The following is a 21,392-nucleotide window of genomic DNA, read 5'->3' on the forward strand; positions in this document are numbered from 1 at the left end:
TGAATTTTCTTGACCTGGATTTAGATAAATATGATTTACTTCTAAGCTTTTCTAACTTAAATCATTGGTTGATTTCGTGTTTATGGTATTTAATCTAAATATTTATGTAACTGTTTTGTTTTCTACCATTGTATGGAGCATACAACATGACTGTTAAAGTAAACTATAGAGGTATGATTCCCTGTCATCACAAATGCAATTACCTAAGTCCTTATTTTCTTGACTCTTGCATCTTTGTTTAAGAGTCCATTCGATATTTAACTTCATTGTTTGATTTCCAAATTGTTGGGATATAATCTCATTAAAGATTCTAAATTTTGTTTTAGATGAATAGAGGAACAATTATTATAGATGCTATCACCTACATTGAGAAGCTGCAAGACAAAGTCTAGAGTCTTATCACTGATTTTGTTTTGTTGTTTTGCAATTAACTTTGGTTCACTGTATCTCATGAACTTGAGATATTTTAATTACCCTTCTTTGAATTGTAATGTATTAGCTATAACTATCTCGGTATATATCATTTTAACATTGAATTTTGAATTGTACCAAGAAAATACGTATGTTTAGCATTTAAGAATATTCACTCAAAATGAATGTTCTATTTTTTGGTTAGAAATTTTATAGCATTAACAACGTTGTATGTGAATATTGTGGTGCTGATAATTGACTTTTTCAATGTTTGCAGGATATAACTTATGCTACAACCTTGGAATGATAATTAATGACAAGATTTGTTGAGATCCTACGAGACTTTATTTTATTGTAATAATGATTACAATATTAGTGGCAGAACACATGATTATTTTATGTCAATTAAGATTCATAAACCATTCTTCCATTTCAATTATTTTGGAACCAAAATTAGTATTTCTTTCATATATTTGTTCATTTTTCTAACACCAATTATGTCACGAGCATTTGATTAATTTTTTAACAATTTAACAAGTAATTATAAAATAAACAATTTATGTGCTTAACGAAATACCTAAATAACTTATAAATATAATCTGCTTAATGAAATACCTAAATAACTTATAATTATAATCTGCTTAACGAAATACCTAAAGAACTTACACAATATACTTACATTTTACTTAAACCACGACCACATATACTTATGCTTTTCATTTTAATATAATATATAACTTAAACTTATATATCAATTAGTATCAATTTCATAATTTAAAACAAACAAATCCATATCTAACTATTATTTTTTAATCTAATTATTAATAATAATAATAATATTAGTATAATCTATTATTATTATTATTAATATAACAACAATTACATTAATTATATAATAGTAAAATATAATATTATAATTAAAATTTTTATTAATTAAAAAATGCAGTATAATATGCACCAATATTAATAACATATTTATATATTTATTATTTAATACTGTTATTACAACTATTTCTTTTAATTAACTTAACTAAAATAATAAATTAATTATCATACATAATTAAATTAATAAAAAAAACAATTAAATTAATATTTCATTTATATATATATATATATATATATATATAATAACAAAAAAATATATTTTAAAAATTACAAAAAAATCAAAAATCACGACATGTGCATACGTATTTCATTTTAATTTAATATACATGTGTTTATATCTACATGTGTTTCTATTTAAAATTTTTAATATCAATTTCATGTTGTATTTATTTTATACGGGACCATATTATACAATATGCTTACATTTTACTCTAACCATATGCGTGGATACACATTTTATTTTAATATAGTATACATGTATTTATATCTGTTATAGAATAATCCTTTTATTGCAAAAGAATCTGAACGTTGCATGCCATAGATATAAATGCTATAGTTTCAAGATTTATGAGTGAGGTGCATCCGTTTAGATTTTCAACTTGAAAGTTTGGCTGTTTTTTTGTACGTTGCAAGGATATTCTTTTTACCGTTGCCATGCATTCATTTTTCTCCATAAATGCTATAATTTTTCAGCCTTCACCATTCATCACTCACACCTATAAATAGGTGGTTTTGGTGCTCTCCAAAACACACAATCTCTCAATCTTCTCCTTCATTCTTCAAACTCTATTCTCTCTCATTTTTCTCTCTTCTTTTATCTGGGTTAAATACTCTTTCAAGAGTACTTGCTTGCTAGTTCTGAGATCCTCGGAAGATCCGAGAAGTTCCTGTTGTATCCTGGGGGGCTTGCGCAACACACCGCAAATAAGTCCTTAAGGGCAGTGATTTTACACGCCTCAGGAAGTACCTTTTGTTCGTGATTTGTCAGTTCTTAACAACAATCTTAAGGACTTATGGCTGACAACAACAACTCTACTACTTTGTAGAATCAAACTAGTTCCGGAACTCCGACCGTTTTTGCGAAACCATTTCCGGATGTATCAAAAATTGAGGTATTCTCTGGGCAGAACTTTCGACGCTGGCAAGAACGTGTGTTTACTCTTCTAGACATGTATGGAGTAGCTATGGCTCTTTCAACTTCAAAACCTGATGAATCGAGTGCTAAACAAGTTGAAGATTGGACTTATGCAAACAAGGTATGCCGACACACCTTACTTAGCGCCTTGTCTAATGATTTGTTCGATGTGTATTGCTCATATAAGGAAGCGAAAGAAATTTGGGATTCATTGATTCTCAAATATACTGCTGAGGACGTCGTCCGACAAAGGTTCGTCATAGGGAATTACTACCGTTGGGAGATGATCGAAGAAAAAGACATAAAGACTCAAATCAACGAATATCATAAGTTACTTGAAGATATCAAAGCAGAGAACATACTCCTGCCTGATGAGTTTGTTTCAGAACTTTTGATCGAGAAATTACAGTCATCCTGGACTGACTATAAACAACAGCTGAAACATAGACACAAGCAAATGACGCTTCAAGAACTCATTACACACATCATTATAGAAGACACCAACAGGAAGGAGAGTGCTACTGCAAGGGCCAAAGCTTTATCCGCAAAGGCAAATGTGGTAGAAGACAAACCTGCTTTAAAAAGGTACGAGAACAAACCTGATCACAAAAAGAAAAATAACTTTCGAAATTCCCGTCCCAATGGATCTAACCCCATCTTTAAGAAAAAGGGTAATTGCTTCGTATGTGGGAAGCCAGGCCATCATGCACCTCAGTGCAGGCGCAGAGCAAGAAACGACAATCCTCCTAGGGCAAATATAGCCCAAGGGGAAGATGATACTATAGTTGCGGTCGTTTCTCAAGTAAATCTGATTACCAATGTGAGCAAGTGGGTGGTAGACTCTGGTGCTACCAGGCACATCTGTGCAAACATGAGTGCTTTTACCTCCTACACTAGTGTAGGGGATGGAGAAGAACATGTTTATCTTGGTGATTCCAGGACAACTCCAGTCATTGGAAAAGGAAAGGTTCTTCTAAAACTCACATCTGGGAAGACTCTGGCCTTGAGTGATGTGCTACATGTGCCCTCTATCAGAGTTAATCTAATCTCTGTAGCACTACTGGGAAAAGTGGGGGTTAAAGTGTCATTCGAATCTGACAAGATTGTAATGACAAAAAATAATGTTTTTGTGGGGAAGGGATATTGTGATCAAGGTCTCTTTGTACTCAATATTTCAGAAATTATAAATGAATCATGTTCTTCTGCTTATATCGTTGACTCATATGATATGTGGCATGCTAGATTAGGACATGTGAATTCCTCGTATGTTATGAAATTGCAACAACTAGGATTAATTAATATGCATGATAAACAAAGTGGTAAATGTGATGTATGTGTAGAATCCAAAATAACTAAGAAAACATGTTATCCCGTAGAACGTCAAACAGAATTGTTAGGATTAATTCATACTGATCTAGCTGATTTAAAACAAACTATGTCTAGAGGTGGTAAAAATTATTTTGTAACCTTTATAGATGATTATTCTAGATACACCAAAGTGTACTTAATCAAACGTAAGGATGAAGCCTTTGATGTGTTTTTAACTTATAAAGCAGAAGTAGAAAATCAATTGAATAAGAAAATTAAGAGGATTAGATCAGATAGAGGTGGTGAATATGTTTTATTTAATGACTTTTGTGTGAAAGAAGGTATTATCCATGAAGTAACCCTACCATATTCACCTGAGTCTAATGGAGTAGCTGAGAGGAAAAATAGAACTCTTAAGGAAATGATGAATGCCATGCTTATTAGTTCTAAAGCACCAGATAACCTTTGGGGAGAAGCCCTTCTTACTGCATGTTTTTTACAAAATAGGATACCCCATAAGAAAACAGGTAAAACTCCCTATGAGTTATGGAGAGGGTATCAACCTAATCTTAAATATATGAGAGTGTGGGGGTGCCTAGCTAAAGTAATGTTACCTGATCCCAAGAAAAGGAAAATAGGCTCTAAAACCTCTGATTGTATGTTCTTGGGTTATGCTGAACATAGTGCTGCCTATAGGTTTCTTGTTCTTAAAAGTGATGTGATTGAACATAATACTATTGTGGAGACAAAAAATGTTGAGTTTTTTGAACATATATTTCCATTAAAGGTTAGTGATACATCTGAACAACCTATAGATACTTATAGTGATGCCATGAGTGAGGGTTTAAGGAAAAGTAAAAGGCAAAGGAAAGAAACTTCTTTTGGAGATGACTTTTATACTTATCTAGTTGAAAATGATCCAACAAGTTTTTTAGAGGCTACTAGTGCTCTTGATGCAAAACAATGGGATAAGGCTATTAAGACTGAAATTGAATCAATTGAGAAAAATAATACTTGGACCTTAGTAGATTTGCCTAAAGGAGCAAAACCCATTGGTTGTAAGTTGATCTTTAAGAAAAAGTATCACCCTGATGGATCCATAGATAAATATAAGGCAAGGTTGGTAGCGAAAGGTTTTACTCAGAAACCCAACATAGATTACTTTGATACCTTTGCCCCTGTGACTAGGATTTCCTCTATTCGAGTTTTGTTAGCTCTAGCAGCTACCCATAAGCTAGTGGTACATCAGATGGATGTTAAGACTGCCTTTCTGAATGGGGAATTAGAGGAGGAAATTTATATGACTCAACCCGAAGGGTGTGTTATCCCTGGTCAAGAAAATAAGGTGTGCAAACTTTTAAAATCTTTGTATGGGTTAAAACAAGCACCAAAACAGTGGCATGAAAAACTAGATAATGTGTTACTTTGTGATGGGTTTTCACCTAATGATGCTGATAAATGTGTGTACTCTAAATCTGAAAATGGTGAATGTGTCATTATATGTTTGTATGTGGATGACATGTTAATTTTTGGTACATGCATTGATATAGTCTCTAGAACTAAATTGTTTCTAGGATCTAAGTTTGAAATGAAAAGACATGGGTGAAGCCAATGTGATTTTAGGTGTTAGAATCATAAGGAAGGGAGATAGTATATTACTATCCCAGGAACAATACATTGAGAAACTTCTTAGGAAGTTTGGATATTATGACTTTAAATCTGTGAGTACCCCTTATGATGCTAACTCTAAATTAATGAAAAATAGAGGAGAATCTATTTCTCAACCTCAGTATGCCCAGATAATTGGGAGCTTACTGCACTTAATGAGCTTTTCAAGACCTGATATTGCTTATGCAGTAGGTAGACTGAGTAGATACACTCAATGTCCTAATCAAGACCATTGGGATGCACTTGGAAGGCTTATGAGATACTTAAGAGGTTCAATGGATTATGCCATTGAATATAGTGGATTTCCCGCTGTACTAGAAGGGTACAGTGATGCTAACTGGATCTCTGATTTAGATGAGACAAAATCCACTAGTGGTTATGTATTCACACTTGGGGGTGGTGCGATTACATGGAGATCAGCCAGGCAAACAATTATTGCAAGATCAACAATGGAATCTGAGTTTGTTGCTCTCGAGATGGCTGGTAGTGAGGCTGAGTGGTTTAAAAACTTCTTAGCAAACATTCCTTTAGGAATGAAACCAACCCCATCTGTATCTATACATTGTGATTGCCAATCGGCAATAGCTATAGCTAAAAACAAAAACTATAATGGAAAGAATAGACATATACAATTGAGACATAATCTGGTCAAGCAGCTGCTAAAGAGTGGAACTATTTCTATTGATTATGTGAAGTCAGAACGGAATCTAGCAGATCCCCTGACAAAACCCCTGGGAAGAAATATGATTTTAGAAACATCGAGGGGAATGGGACTTAAGCCACTTGCAAACAAACAAGTGATGGTAACCCAACCTTTGTGATTGGAGATCCCATGAATAAGGTTCATATGGGTAAAAACAAGTCACTTGTTAGTTCTGATAGCACTAAATTGATTTTTGTCAATTATGTCCATTCCTATGATGTATGTGAAAGTGCTAAAGACTGCGTTATTGAGAGGTTAAACTTTGTAAATTAAAATTTGTTGTGGTATAAAAATTTTAGTTTAAACAAAGTTTTAATGATTTTCATATCCCTTACGGGTGGTGTATGATTTGCAGCATACACTTGATGAAATCACCTATATGAGTGTCAAGTGGGGCCGCTTGTATGAGATCTTGGCATGATCTCTAGAGCACTCATGAACACCGGGCACGCGCATGGCCTAGTAAGCGCAACACAGCGTTAACAGCAAGGATTGTGGGGGTGTATTGTGATTGATAAACCACTAACACACATCAAGTGTCTTTGGTTCATATAGCTTGCTATACCAATTACACTGTGTGTTAAGTTTATTTGTCTAGGACTGGTTCATATAGCTTGCTATACCAGCTCCAATGCATTTACGTCCTATGAGACCCAGAATTTTCTTCTTTCAATCTTTCTTTTCTTATCTTTTGCAATATGTGGGGGATTGTTATAGAATAATCCTTTTATTGCAAAAGAATCTGAACGTTGCATGCCATAGATATAAATGCTACAGTTTCAAGATTTATGAGTGAGGTGCATCCGTTTAGATTTTCAACTTGAAAGTTTGGCTGTTTTTTTGTACGTTGCAAGGATATTCTTTTTACCGTTGCCATGCATTCATTTTTCTCCATAAATGCTATAATTTTTCAGCCTTCACCATTCATCACTCACACCTATAAATAGGTGGTTTTGGTGCTCTCCAAAACACACAATCTCTCAATCTTCTCCTTCATTCTTCAAACTCTATTCTCTCTCATTTTTCTCTCTTCTTTTATCTGGGTTAAATACTCTTTCAAGAGTACTTGCTTGCTAGTTCTGAGATCCTCGGAAGATCCGAGAAGTTCCTGTTGTATCCTGGGGGGCTTGCGCAACACACCGCGGATAAGTCCTTAAGGGCAGTGATTTTACACGCCTCAGGAAGTACCTTTTGTTCGTGATTTGTCAGTTCTTAACAACAATATCTACATGTGGTTTTATTTAAAAAATATAACATCAATTTCATGTTGTATTATTTTATACGGGATAATATTACACAATATGTCTACATTTTATTCTAACAACGAGGTCCCTGGATACACATATTATTTTAATATAATATACATATGTGTTTATATCTACATGTATTTCTATTTAAAAATTTTAACATCAATTTCATGTTATATATATATATATATATATATATATATATATATATATATATTTGTACGGGGTCGTATTACACCATATGCCTACATTTTACTTTAATAAAGACTCATACATACACATTTCAATTTGATATAACATTGAAGTGTTTATATATACATGTGTTTCTATTTAAATATTTTAACATCAATTTTATGTTGTATTTAATTTATAGGGACCATATTACATAATATGTCTACATTTTACTTTAATGATGACTCATGGATATGCATTTTATTTTAGTATAATATACATGTTTTTATTTATATCTACATGTGTTTATATTTAAAATTTTTAACATCAATTTTATGTTGTATATTTTATATGGGACCATATAACACCATATGTCTACATTTTACTTTAATAACGATCTGTGCATATATATTTCATTTTAATATAACATACAAGTATTTATATATACATGTGTTTCTATTCAAAATATTTAAATCAATTCAATATTGTATTTCCTTTATACGGAATCATATCACATAATATATCTACATTCTACTTTAACAACAACGTATATATACGCATTTTAATCTAATTTAATGATAATATTATTGTTAATAATTTTAATATTATTTATTATTATTAATACCATTGTTATAAATTGTTTTAATTAATTAAATTGATAACATATTTAAATAATAAAATTAATCATTGTATGCAATTAAACCAATAATAATAATCATTTAAATAATTGATTTATATAATAATAATAAATTTTTTGTTTTAAAAATTACAAAACATAAAAAATGAAAAAACACGACTCGTGCGTATGCACGGGTCTCCTACTAGTTATATTAAAAGCACTAGGTATGATCTTGGCATGTGATTTTATATGAGATGGTTGGTAATTAAAGTGGCATGGTATTGATATGACATACAATTCTACACTCATGGTTTGGGAAGGATGAGTTGGTATGGATTCAACATTGAATATGAATGAGGATTGGTTATAAAGGTTGGCGTGAGGTTTATGTGTATGATAAATATTACTTGGTTGTTTGAATATGATTGGTATGTGGTCAGTACGTAAACCCATGAGCCTCTAGGTGAGACCCCATGGTAGTGCTTCAGTGGTCGAGACGTAATTCCATGACCCTTGTTAGTAGGAGTTCATGGTGGTGTCCCATCTATATAATTTGGTAAGGATTCAAGGTAAGTTTGCATCTTGACACTCTAAGGAGTTAGTTAGTCTCACTTAGAGCAGACTGACTCTTGTGGTAAGAGTAGCAGAAGGCCTGAAACTCACTAAGGGCTAACCTTGTGTGTGGGGGATTGAGACATTGTAACATTTGTAACACTTAGCTCGGGGGTGAGCAGAGAAATCCACCACAAGTGCAAGCATTCACTGAATCCGACTAAAGTATATGTATCTGGATGAGTCGAGTCTGAGTCTTAGTGTATTGTTTGCGAGTCAAAACATGATTTGGTTGACATATATTCATTTGTCTCTGAAATAGCATGTATCTGTATGATAAAATGTTTTGTGCTCTAGCTTACCCTTTTGCTTGTTTGGTTGCTTTGTATGTGGTTCTTCTCCTTTGCGATGATCATCAATTTATTGATGTGAGTAGATGCGAGAGGTATTCGAGGCCAACAGGGAAGGAATTATTCCGTTGCATAGTCTACCTAGACTGGACTTCTTTTATTTGGGGCGTTTCCCTAGGGCTATGGCCCACGTACTGTTTTGACTTTTGATGTATTATCAACTACTATTATGTCCTTGTTCTTATTTCTGTATTTGGCATCGTGGTGTGCCTAGTTCCTCTTTTGACTCAGTTTGCACAACTGTATGGAGTGAGGTTTATACTCCGAGATCGCGCCATTATATTCTTGTGTGATACCTCTTTAATTAGGGTTATAAATTAAATGGGGCATTACAATAATAATCTATAATTATATATAAATATACATTAACAACAAAACAAATAAAACTGACAAGTAAATGAATTACGATCCCGTAGTAAATTAATTTAAGATTTATTTCTAACTATAATAATAATATCATTATAATAATATCTTGTAGTGATAATAATAATAATAATAATACAATAACTACATATATAACGAGATATACATTTGTTGTGTCCTCTTTTGTTTATACAATTTTATCCTCTTAATTATTATTTGTTAAATTAAAATAATTATTCATAATAAAAATTAGGTTAAATTATTCATTTGGTCCCAATTTTCGTATGTAAATTTGAATTTGGTCCCTTAATTTTTAAAAGTGTTAACTAGGTCCCTAATTTTGATAATTTGTTTCAATGAAGCCCCTTCCGTTAAAATAGTAGAAACGATGTTAAGAGCACAATGACGTGCAGATGTTAGACGGAACTGAACAGTGAAGTGGCACATTAAATGTGGTACTCATAGAAATTTGAATGTTGTAATAAATAAATAATTTCGAAAAAAAAAATTATGCTAGGGTTTGCCAGCAAATTGGGGATTATTCTAGAGTTTGCCGCAGAGTGTGAAACTCAACCTGCCTAAACCAGAGTGGATGAATTTCTTGTTTGATTCCACGTTCCAGAAACATTGATGCTATTCTTGCACACCACATTTGAATTCCCACAACCGAATCAACCTTCACAGCCTCTCTTAGAACAGAAACATTGATGCTATTCTTGCACCCCAAACTATTTAAATTAACCACTTCAGTACTCAGCACAAAAAAATGCAGGAAGACCACCATCTACGGGGCAATTAAATGCTATTGCTCCTCCAATATTTACACTAGACGTATATCCAAGAGAACCGCAATTATATAACAAAGTGTACTCATCATCATTAGAAGTGTATTTAAAGAAATCAGGATCCAACAGCAGAACCAAAACTCCTCTCCAAATCAGTTCTTTCTATTTCCTCCCAATCATCCTCATCCTCTAACAAGTCCTTGTTTTTTTCACCGATATCCTCGTTCCTACCAGATTCATCAATCTGATTATAGTTTTTTTTGAACTGCAAGATCTCAACCTCTTCAGCTTTGAGCACTCTAGAAGAATCATACTCCACCAGTTCCACCTCAACTTCGTTAATTTTCACAACCCTTCCTTCCTCCAATTTCGGTCACGAACGCAAACCCTAGAATAATCCTCAATTTGCTGGCAAACCCTAGAATAATTCCCAATTTGCTAGTTAACACAAACGCTGATTCTGTTTTATTACATATTAAATGCACACCATTTTTTTTTCGAAATTATTTATTTATTACAATATTCAAATTTCCATGTGTACCACACTTAATGTGCCACTTCACTGTTCAGATCCATCTAACATTTCTACGTCACTGTGCTCTTAACGTCGTTTCTGCCATTTTAACGGAAGGGGCTTTATTGAAACAAATAATCAAAATTAGGGACCTAGTTAACACTTTTAAAATGAGGGACCAAATTCAAATTTACATACGAAAATTGGGACCAAATGAATAATTTAACCTAAAAATTATTTGTCCATTTTATCATTTTAATAATTTTAGTATCTATTTTTTTAATTCAAATAATTGCACATATATAAAAATAAAATGAACAAAACAACAAATAAAAAGGGCAAGTAATTGAAATATGATTCCATAGTAAAAATATGTAAAATGTGTATTTAAAAATAACAATAATAGATAATAATAATAACACTAAAATAATATCGCGTAATGATAAAAATAAAAATAATAATAATAATAATAATAATACAACTATATATATATATATATATATATATAGAGGTAAACATCTTTGGTATCCTTTTTTGTTTTTTCAATTTTATCCTTTTAATTGTTATATTTTAAACTTAAATTATTATTTAAAATAAAAAAATTATTTTTCAGTTTTATTATTTTACTAATTTTAGTAACTATTTTTTTGAATGAAAATTATTATTTAAATGGAAAGATAAATAAACAACAAAACAAATAAAAGGGTCAAGTAATTGAAATAATAATAATAACTATTATAATAATTATAGTTTTAATTAATAATAATAGTAATAATAATATAATAATAATAGAAATAATTGTAATTAATAATAATAATAATAATAATAATAATAATAATAATAATAATAATACTTATAGTTAGTAGTAATACTCATTATAATAATTATAGTTGATAAGGTTGATAACAACAATTATAGTTAATAACAATAATTATAATAATAGTTATTGTAAAACCCTCTTTTTATTTTTTGCTCTAATTTAGAAAGGCTGCCCCAAATCAGTTGGGCCTAGGGTTGGCCCATAGGGAGCCAAAGATCCTAATTTGCCCTAACACTCTAGTTTCACTCACTTTCAGAAAACATTCGTTCTCACGCTCTCCTTGCTTCCCCATCCTCTCCAAGCAAGCTCAAGCTCTTCCACTCTATGTAAGTTGCTTCTAGGCTCATAGTAGTTCCCTTCTAGCTTTATTTTCGTATTTCCTTGGGGACTCACCTTAATAACCTTGTTCTGTTCCGTTCCGCTGTTTTTCCAGCTCACTAAGTTGTCCCCGGAGCTGTGGTGCTCACTGCTCGGTATACGAGTCATTTGGACTAGCTATTTCTAGGTAAGGGAAGCTAGGGTTTCACGTTATTTCTATTTTATACGATTAATGTTTTGTGAAATATGAGAAAAGATTGGGGAAAACGTTAGTTTTTGGTATATTTCTAAGTTAGAGGTTCAAATATTCATGAAACTGTGATATTTGACGTTATTTCTCATATTCTGGATGCGTCGCGCAGTCGCTGGGCGAGTTGACTTGGTCGTTGGGCGGGTTGACTTGGTCGCTAGGCGACTGTGTATTTTTCTGATATGCGCAGTTTTAGTAAAATTGACTTTCCCGACTCATTAACCGTTGGATTGAGCTCAAAGTTTAACAGTTGGTTCATAACATGCTATTTTATGGTTTGACCAGTTAGATCGTCGATTAGATGTATGTAGCTTGAGAAATGTGTCACGCATTACTGTAGTGATTTTGGTTGTGATAATAAATTTTCTTAGGAATTTTGGTGTAAGAATTATGGTTGTGTGTTGTGCTTGATTGTATAGAATTGCAGGTACTTAAATGTTGGCACTCATTTATTTGGGATGAATACTATTTTGCGATATATGTATGTCTTGGTATGCATTTATAAAGTATGAGATGAATGAATTTGCATGAGTGATGTGATTCATGGATTGTGAATGATGAACTTGGATAAATCTTGGCATACAATTTCAATGAAATGGTTGGTTATATGTGTGGTCATGAATTCGGTATGAGCAATAATGTTTCGTTGATGGCATGGTATTGGTATGAGGTAAAGTTCTATATCCCCGAATTGGGAAGAATGGGATGGTATCAAATCAACATGGAATATGAATGAGGATAGGTTACAAAGGATGGCGCGAGGTGTTAAATGCATGATCAATATTATTTGTTTGTTTGGAATGTGATTGGTATGTTTTTAGTACGTAAATCCACGAGTCTCTAGGTGAGACTTCCTAGTGGTGCTTCAGTGGTCGGGACGTAATTCCATGGCCCCTGTTAGTGGGAGTCCATGGTGGTGCCCTATCTATATAATTTGGTAAGGATTCAAGGTAAGGTTGCATCCTGACACTCTAAGGAGTCAGTTAGTCTCACTTAGAGCAGATTGACTCCTGTGGTAAGAGTAGCAGGAGGCCTGAAACTCATTAAGGGCTAACCTTGTGTGTGGGGGATTGAAACATTGTAACACTTAGCTCGGAGGTGAGCAACTCGGGGGTGAGCAGGTTAATCCACCACAAGTGCAAACATCCACTGAATCCGACCAGATTATAGGTAATCCGGATGAGTCGAGTCTGAGTCTAGTGTATTTCTTGAGAAGTCATAACATGATTGGTTGATGAATACTCTTTGGATTGTGTAATAGAATGTGATTACTTGATAAACTGTTTCTACTCTAGCTTACCCTTTGTTTGTTTGATTCTTTTGTATCTTGTTCTTCTACTTTTGCGACGATCATCAATTTATTGATGGGAGCATATGTGAGAGGTACTCGAGATCAACAAGGAAGAGATGATTCTACTGCTTAGCCATCTGGGCTAGATTCTACTGCTTTGGACTTTCTTTTTGGGGCTATGGCCCATGTACTAGTCTGTCTTTTAATTTCCTATTTTGATTACTGATGAACATTGTATCTGGTTTAGATGTGGCATAGTTGTGTGCCTTGGTTATTGTATGGAGTAGTGTTTAAACTCCAGGAGTGTGTTTCTGTATTATCTTGTGACACTTCCTTTAATCATGATTATAAATTAAATGGGGTGTTACAGTTATAATCGATAATAATAACAAAAATATAAAAATAAAATAATAAATATCATGAAAATTAGGTTATATTGTTGTAAATGTTATTATTAATGAAATGAAGTTGTAAATTCAATTTTAAATATAATAAATAAAATTAATATCACAATATGGTGTAGTTAATTGATTTTACAAAATAATTATAATAGTATATGACCCGTGCGTGTATGCACATTTTTTTATTTATTTCAAATCTGTTTAGAATAATAATATAATTATTATTATATTTATTTAACCATTAAAATAATAATATTAATATAAATTATAAAATTTTTAAAATATTAAAAATCTATTTAGCAAAAATATTTAATATAATAATGTTTTTATAATTAAAAAAAGTACTTATACTAATACCATCACTATGAATAGTAATAATAATAATAAAAATAATAATAATACTAATAATAACAAACAAATGATAATAATAATAATTTTTATGCTATAAATATTAATGTTAATGCAAATATGAAGACTAATGTTGACATACTAATTATCTATAATTATATATAAAGATATACATAAGCAACAAAACTATTAAAAAGGACAACTAATTGAAAATTGATCTCCTAGTAAATAAAATTAAGATGTGTGTCTAACTATAATAATAATAATAATAATAATAATAATAATAATACCATTACAATAATATCCCGTGGTGATAATAATAATAATAATAATAATAATAATAATGATAATAATAATAATACACTAACTAAATATATAAAGAGATTCACGTTTTTTATGTCCTTTTTGTTTTTATCAATTTTATCCTCTTAATTATTATTTATTAAATATAAATAATTATTCATAATAAAAAATTATTTGTCAGTTTTATCATTCTACTAATTTTAGTAACTATTTTTTTTTTTCAATTCAAAAAATACCAAGATATAGAGATAAAATGAATAACAAAACAAATACAAAGAGTAAGTAATTGAAATATGATCTTGTAGTAAATAAAAATAAAATATGCATCTAACTATAATAATAATAATAATAATAATAATACCACTATAATAATATCGCATAGTGATACAAAAAATAATACTAATAGTACTACTACTACTACTAATAATAATATTTATATTAATACAACTACATATATAAAAGGATAAACATCTTTGGTGTCCTTTTTATTTTATCAATTTTATCATCTTAATTATTATATTTTAAATTTAAATAATTATTTATAATAAAAAAATTATTTTTCAATTTTATTATTTTACTAATTAGTAACTATTACTACAAAAAATAATAATTTTAGCGGGGGTTATATTTGGCGTTTCCGGGAGTTTTAACTCCCACTAAATACGTTATCCGCAGTTTGACTTTTTTTGACTAAAACCAGCGTTGTTAAAAGATTACTGGCGATTTTGAGTAACTCCTGATAAAGCAAAACTTCCCTACGGTTTCATAATCCCCATAAATTAACAGGAGTTTCATAACCCCTATAAATTACTAGGGGTTTCATAAAACCCCCATAAATTAACAGGGGGTTTCAAACCCCCGGTATTTCCCAGGCCTACTATGAAAAATATCATCTACTTTTTATGACTAGATAGGAACAACTTTTTACTTTTTAGAATTCAGACTAGTAGTCATCCCCTTGATTGTAAGTACAAGAATTTGTTTTTTCCCAAAAGCTATTGAAAATATATAATTACATATATTTTAAGTCTGGTGGCTTATATATAATTACACATTATATATTTAGAATTTTTAATACGTAGAAAGATATTGGAAATTAGCATGCTCCAGAAGCTCATAATAGTTACAAAAAATTAAAATTTAATGACAAACTATGCTTTTACTAAGTGTGTTAATAAGATTGTACAATAGTAAGATAAAGGAATTCACCTTACTAACGGTTTTCTGGATTATCCTTATTGGTATTGGGCTTGCCAACATTTGGTTGGTTCATTGCCTGATACTACTCGATTAAAAAATAAAAAATATAAGCAACTTAGTTCATTCTTATTGTCCTCATTCAAGTTGTTCTTGGGCTTTGTTCATCAATTTCTCTCTGGAACCTTATAGCCAATGCAACATCCTCATCCTCCTGTGTTGTTGTTGTCAGTGCCACAACCCTCCTTGAATTGTTTATGCTTGATGCCCCACCAGACGGTTGTATGCTTGTATTCCTTAGGTTAGCATAAAATATTGTTTCAAGACTTAGTTTTTGAGCTTTTTGCTCACTATTTAAGGAGCCAACTACTTTTCTTGCCTCAATTTCTTGGGGAAACAGGAGCTAGATTGTGTTCCAGAAGATTGTGTTTACAGTGCATGATCGTCCATTGCTGCAATTGATAAAGAGGGATTATATATATATATATATATATATATATATATATATATATATATATATATATATATATATATATATATATATATATATATATAAGCTACTGAAATAGGATGCTTCTGGGGCAGAAAGTAATTTAAAACATTTACTTTTGCCACACTTGTCTGCAACAAATCGTAGACATTTTCTATAAAAGCTTCATAATTGAAGAATAAAAAATCTACGCATTCATGTATATTAAAACTTAAATTTGGTACCGCATGGAAAAATTACTAGCATATTTGTCTGCAATAGTTGAAAAATTGTATTCACACCAGATATCTAGGATTTGATATATTAAAATTAAATTAAGTACCCCTAAAGGAAATTTTCTAGAATAAACATTAGAAGGCTTTTACAGCCAAAATCAAATATCATTCACGTGAGGAATTCAACCACATCTACTGCTATTGCTTATCCTAAAACAAAAATAAGAAACAAAGAAACCCATAGCCCATCATGTTATAATATAAACCATCATTCAAGAAATCAATTTCATATTATGAAATCACTAGCATAAAAATTGTGACATTGGTATCAACGTAACTCAAGAGCATAACAAAGCACATCATAATTAAAGCCTTATATATATATATATATATATATATATATATATATATATATATATATATATATATAAACACATCACTACTACAAGACAATCATTCTTCTGATAAAAAGTTAAATTTCAGCTCACATGATAAGCTGGTGAGTGTATTATCCTTAACAACTAGCTTTTGAGGATGGTTTTCCCAAGTGCTTGGGTGCTTATCACAAGGTGTTGCCAACTAGATCAGATAATAACAAGTGAAAAAGACTAAATTATACAATCAACACACAATTTTACCATAGTGAAAGTAATCACAGAAGTGTGACCAATACCAGCATGAGGGAGCCTACAACTTGCCTGGCTAGCTTAGTTGATTTTCCACCAGATACCTTCTGAAGGGATTCCTTGAAATCCTTATACCTGATATTTATATAATATTTAATAAATGCAAGAACTAAGAAAATAATATATAACTAGACAAAGCTAAGGAAACAAGAAAATGCATTGGATAACTCATACTTGTGCAAAAACTCAAGACCCCCAACAGGCTTAGATTCAGAACTTAGTAGTTCAATCATGCCTTCCCATTGCTGTAAGAGAATGGAAAACAACTAGAAATCTAAATAATTATGAAGAAAACAAATTCGTAAATAGGAATAAACTAGTATATATGAAAAACTTTCAGTAATTTATTTATTGGAGTATTATGAGAACTACCTTGAAGCTTTCATCAAATATTGACTTTCCAACAGAATCAAATAACTGTTGGGCAATCCTATCAAGACAAATAGAATCTTGGGCTTGTTGAAGCCAAAATACCCCAACACCCTTATGACCATCCTTCTAGTGGTATACTCCAGCAATCTACATATTTCTTATGCAGGTCAGTTTTTGTTGTGAACAATAGATTATTAGGATAAAATATAGTCTTAATATCATAAAGCTCAAGCTAGACACACAATTAAGATCTGTAAGTTACCTTCATAATGTTTGAACTAATACCATCAAGCTCATACAAGTGGAATATTTCAATGTTCTACAAGAGTAGCAAGTATATGTTTGTCACTCAAATTATATCAACCAATATACTTGGGAATAGATAGTAACTAACATTAAGAAGCTAAAATAGTTACCTTAAGCAACACATTATTGTGTTGAACAAATTGCCTATACAATGAATTCTCTAACAAGCCCATTCCTTGCTTCATGCACAATGAAAAATATATTGGAGCTATCTGCAGATATGTAAACATTAGACCATAAGAGCACTAAACAAATTACTTTCTCAAATAACATTATCATTTTCATCAAACTCTAATCTCATAAAAATCTTTCATTTCGTAAAGCTTGTTTTTGTCTGTTGGTATTGGTAAATCCTGTTTATTTTGAGACATTAGTATCATCCTTGATAAAGTCAGCCTTGGATTTATAGAATTCACCTACATCACCGTCACATTGTATAAAAACTAACTATATCAAATCTTGATGTGGTAATAATCAAGTGGTAGGTTACATTGAAAATGCATTTATAAGTTTCAAACTTCAAAGCACTAGTAGCTTTCCAGTTAAAAGGAGGAAGCTTCCAAAACAAGTGTATAGAAATTGAGCAAATTAGGGTAGATAAGATGAAACTGGAGCCAGGTTTGGGAACCTTCCCTTTCAATTTAAGCTTATAACAGACAGAAAATAAACTCATTTGCCTATAACAGACAGAAAATAAACTCAGTAAAATGAACCATGCTAGTTGAAAGCATGCTTGATTGCATATCTTCTACAAGGCTAGATATTACAACATAGTCAATCAAACTCAAGATTTACATTTGGCTTCTTCAAAGAAATAAAGCCAAGCTAGACCAACATATTTTATTGTGCATTGAGCTTGAGCTTATAGTGCTCAGCTTGACTCATCTACCCCTCCAACAACAAGGATAGCCAAATAATGTCATTGTGCTATGATAAATTTTTTAGACACACCATTTAGATCAAAGTCAAACCACCACGGACAAGATTTAGTCATCTAATCCTCAATAGGTGTAACTCCAACCATCCACTAGACATGCTCATTCACTTACACAACTTCTCATCCACTATAATGGTGACACTTCAGAACCCAACATTCAGAACCACAACCATAAGTAAGCTTACTCAAGTTTTTGATCCCTTGTATTTATAAAATTCATAACCACAAGAACACCTTTCAGACATTATCACATAAAACACCACCCTGATGCTAAACAATTGACTATTTCATTCCCTTAGAGTATACGAGCATCATATTTAAGCAGCATTTCCAGCTCCATACATTAATAGGCACCAGCCTTAGGCACAAAAAAAAAACAAAAAAGAAATAGTTTCCGAAACATTATTAGTATGGGAAAAGACAAAAAGGATCTGTTCAGAAATTTTTATTCATGAACACTTCTAGGTGAAAAAACAATTAAAAGTCATTGTAGAAAAAAAGTTGAAACAAATAAACATCGACAAACTTATGCATAAACTAATACAGTGATATAATAACCCAAAGAACTTAACTAGAATACACTCTTAAGTTTCAACCTCTTAAAACTGATTCAGAGCAAGATGAATGTAATTGGAGTGAATAAGAGATTTAGGGCATGAGAAATTCGAAAATCAAAAAGGGAAAAGAAACCTTACTAATTGAACGTTGTGATTGAGAGATGCACAATCGAAGAGCGAAATTGGTTTCAGACGAAGATTCGCAACGTGAAAATGTCTTTTCTTATTCGAGACGAAGATTTGAAGCATAGGTTTTACAAGCATCGTGGAAGATAAGCACTTGGGAGAAAAAGTAAAAATAATACGGGCAAAGGAAAAGATGAAAATGAGTCAAAATGTAAAGCTTTGCTAGGCTTCATTAAAAAAATGATTGGGACTTCTCAGGGGTTTGAAAAACCCCAATTACGTGTTGATTTTACTGGAGGTTGTTTTAACCCCTAAAAAAAACCCTATTAAAATACCATAGTATATTTTTTTTAATTGAAATAATTGTTCAAATGTATAGATTAATGAACAATAAAACAAATAAAAATGACAAGTAATTGAAACATGATTCTTACATAGTAAGTAAAAGTAAAATGTGTATCTAACAATAATAATAAAAGCAATAATAATAATAATAACAATTATAATAATTATAGTTTTTATTAATAATAGTAATATAATAATAGAAATAGTTATAATTAATAATAATGATAATAATATTTATAGTTGATAGTAATAATGATTATTAATTATAGTTGATAATAATATCCCGTGACGAATCTTGACCAATAATTTTGGAGAAGTCAAAATAATTTATAGTAAAAAATTTTGAACTCATCAATAATTTATTCGGAATAAAAATCTCTAGTTATTCCTTTTTTAATGTAAATAACTATATTGTCTTCAAGAAATTCATCTTTCTTCTTATTCCGAATTTTGTTTTGATAATAAGATTGACATAATTCAATAATGATTGACAAATCCTTCAAATTTGAATGGGTATGAACATCAACAGTAAGATGTTGGAGTAAAATTTTAAATTAATCATATATTTATCAATATACCTATTTTTTTTTAAGTTTAAGACAAAAAAATAATTTATCATAATCTAATAAATATTGAGACGTAATTACTAACAAAAATATATAATAGTAATAATATTATATATTACAAATAAGAGTAATAACTTTACTACTGATAATGTTAATAATACTAATAGTAATAATATATAATAGTAACATATAATAATAATAACAATTTTATTATTATTATTATTATTAAAATAATAATACTAATATTTGTTATAATTTTACTACTATCACTATAAATAATATTTATAATAATATTATTAATAATTAGAAATACTAATAATTATAAAAATATTTCAAATAATAATATTATTTATAATTAATATTATAGTTGAAATTAGAGCTGTCAAAATGGGTTGAAACCCGCAAGTCAACCCGGTTCACACGGGTTCAGGCCGAGTTGGGTTGAAATATTTTTACAAATTTCAATACGGATTGATTTTTGACCCGACATTTAGAACCCGACTCATCCGGGTTGAACCCGTGGTGAGTCAGGTTGGCTCATCAACATGCAGATAAAAGGGTCACACAAGTGTTTTTTTTTTTATTAAGTTGGGCTTTATTGGGTCATGTTAAGTTGTTTTTTTATCCCACACGTAAATAATTTGTATTTTTTTATTTTGGTTTATATTTGGATTGTATTAAAGTTTATTTAGATTTTAATTAGAATTACAATTTAGTTTTGACTGAAAAAAATAAAAAAATAAAATATTTTTTAATTAAGTGAATCCGTGAGTCAATCCGTTTAACCCACCAACCCGTGGTGGACCGGGCCAGTTCAAATTTTTTTGGCTCGCTAAAAAGTGAGCCGGGTTGGGTTGGCTCACTAAATCATCAACCCGTGATGGGTCGAGCCGGGTTGGGCCAGGTTACCCATTTTGACAACTCTAGTTGAAATTATAAAGAAATGAAAAAATAAAAACAAATTGACTTTTGTAGGATTTGAACCCGAGTCCTTTTATACCAGACTTTTAAAATGATGAAAAAACTATTTTTTATGATACGTGTCAATAAAAGAAAATGGGTGATGTAGTAACTTTTGTAGTATCTTCTTTTC

At 30.9% G+C, this 21,392-nt stretch overlaps 2 protein-coding genes across 22 annotated transcripts; one reads left to right on the forward strand and one right to left on the reverse strand.

The window, feature by feature from the left end:
- The first annotated feature begins 2,450 nt into the window (after positions 1-2,450).
- LOC146886752 (uncharacterized) lies at positions 2,451-3,181 on the forward strand. The gene is made up of 2 exons (XM_085671858.1): positions 2,451-3,016; positions 3,130-3,181. Exons 1-2 carry the CDS (start codon positions 2,466-2,468, stop codon positions 3,179-3,181), a joined length of 603 nt encoding a protein of 200 aa, XP_085527984.1. The 5' UTR covers positions 2,451-2,465.
- Positions 3,182-11,871: 8,690 nt separating this feature from the next.
- Positions 11,872-19,613, reverse strand: LOC114181546 (nuclear pore complex protein NUP85-like). Of its 21 annotated transcripts, none has more exons than XR_014994354.1 (7): positions 19,401-19,602; positions 17,879-17,980; positions 17,725-17,781; positions 17,463-17,609; positions 17,265-17,335; positions 17,078-17,165; positions 11,872-11,947 (listed from the first exon to the last, which is right to left on the reverse strand). XR_014994354.1 is itself a non-coding variant. In XM_085672285.1 (7 exons), exons 5-7 carry the CDS (start codon positions 17,321-17,323, stop codon positions 16,858-16,860), a joined length of 273 nt encoding a protein of 90 aa, XP_085528411.1. In that variant the 5' UTR covers positions 17,324-17,364; positions 17,463-17,609; positions 17,725-17,781; positions 17,879-17,980; positions 19,401-19,609; the 3' UTR covers positions 16,192-16,857. The 21 variants fall into 21 exon arrangements, 7 of the variants coding, with proteins under 7 accessions (XP_085528408.1, XP_085528407.1, XP_027923824.1 ...); XR_014994352.1 differs by having other exon boundaries at positions 11,872-11,950; positions 19,401-19,601; XR_014994350.1 differs by having other exon boundaries at positions 11,872-11,950; positions 16,893-17,165; positions 19,401-19,601.
- Between the last annotated feature and the right edge of the window lie 1,779 nt (positions 19,614-21,392).

This window comes from Vigna unguiculata, chromosome 4 (assembly GCF_037176805.1).
Source record: "Vigna unguiculata cultivar grain cowpea cultivar isolate G323 ecotype 2 chromosome 4, ASM3717680v1, whole genome shotgun sequence".
Classification (NCBI taxonomy): Eukaryota; Viridiplantae; Streptophyta; class Magnoliopsida; order Fabales; family Fabaceae; genus Vigna; species Vigna unguiculata.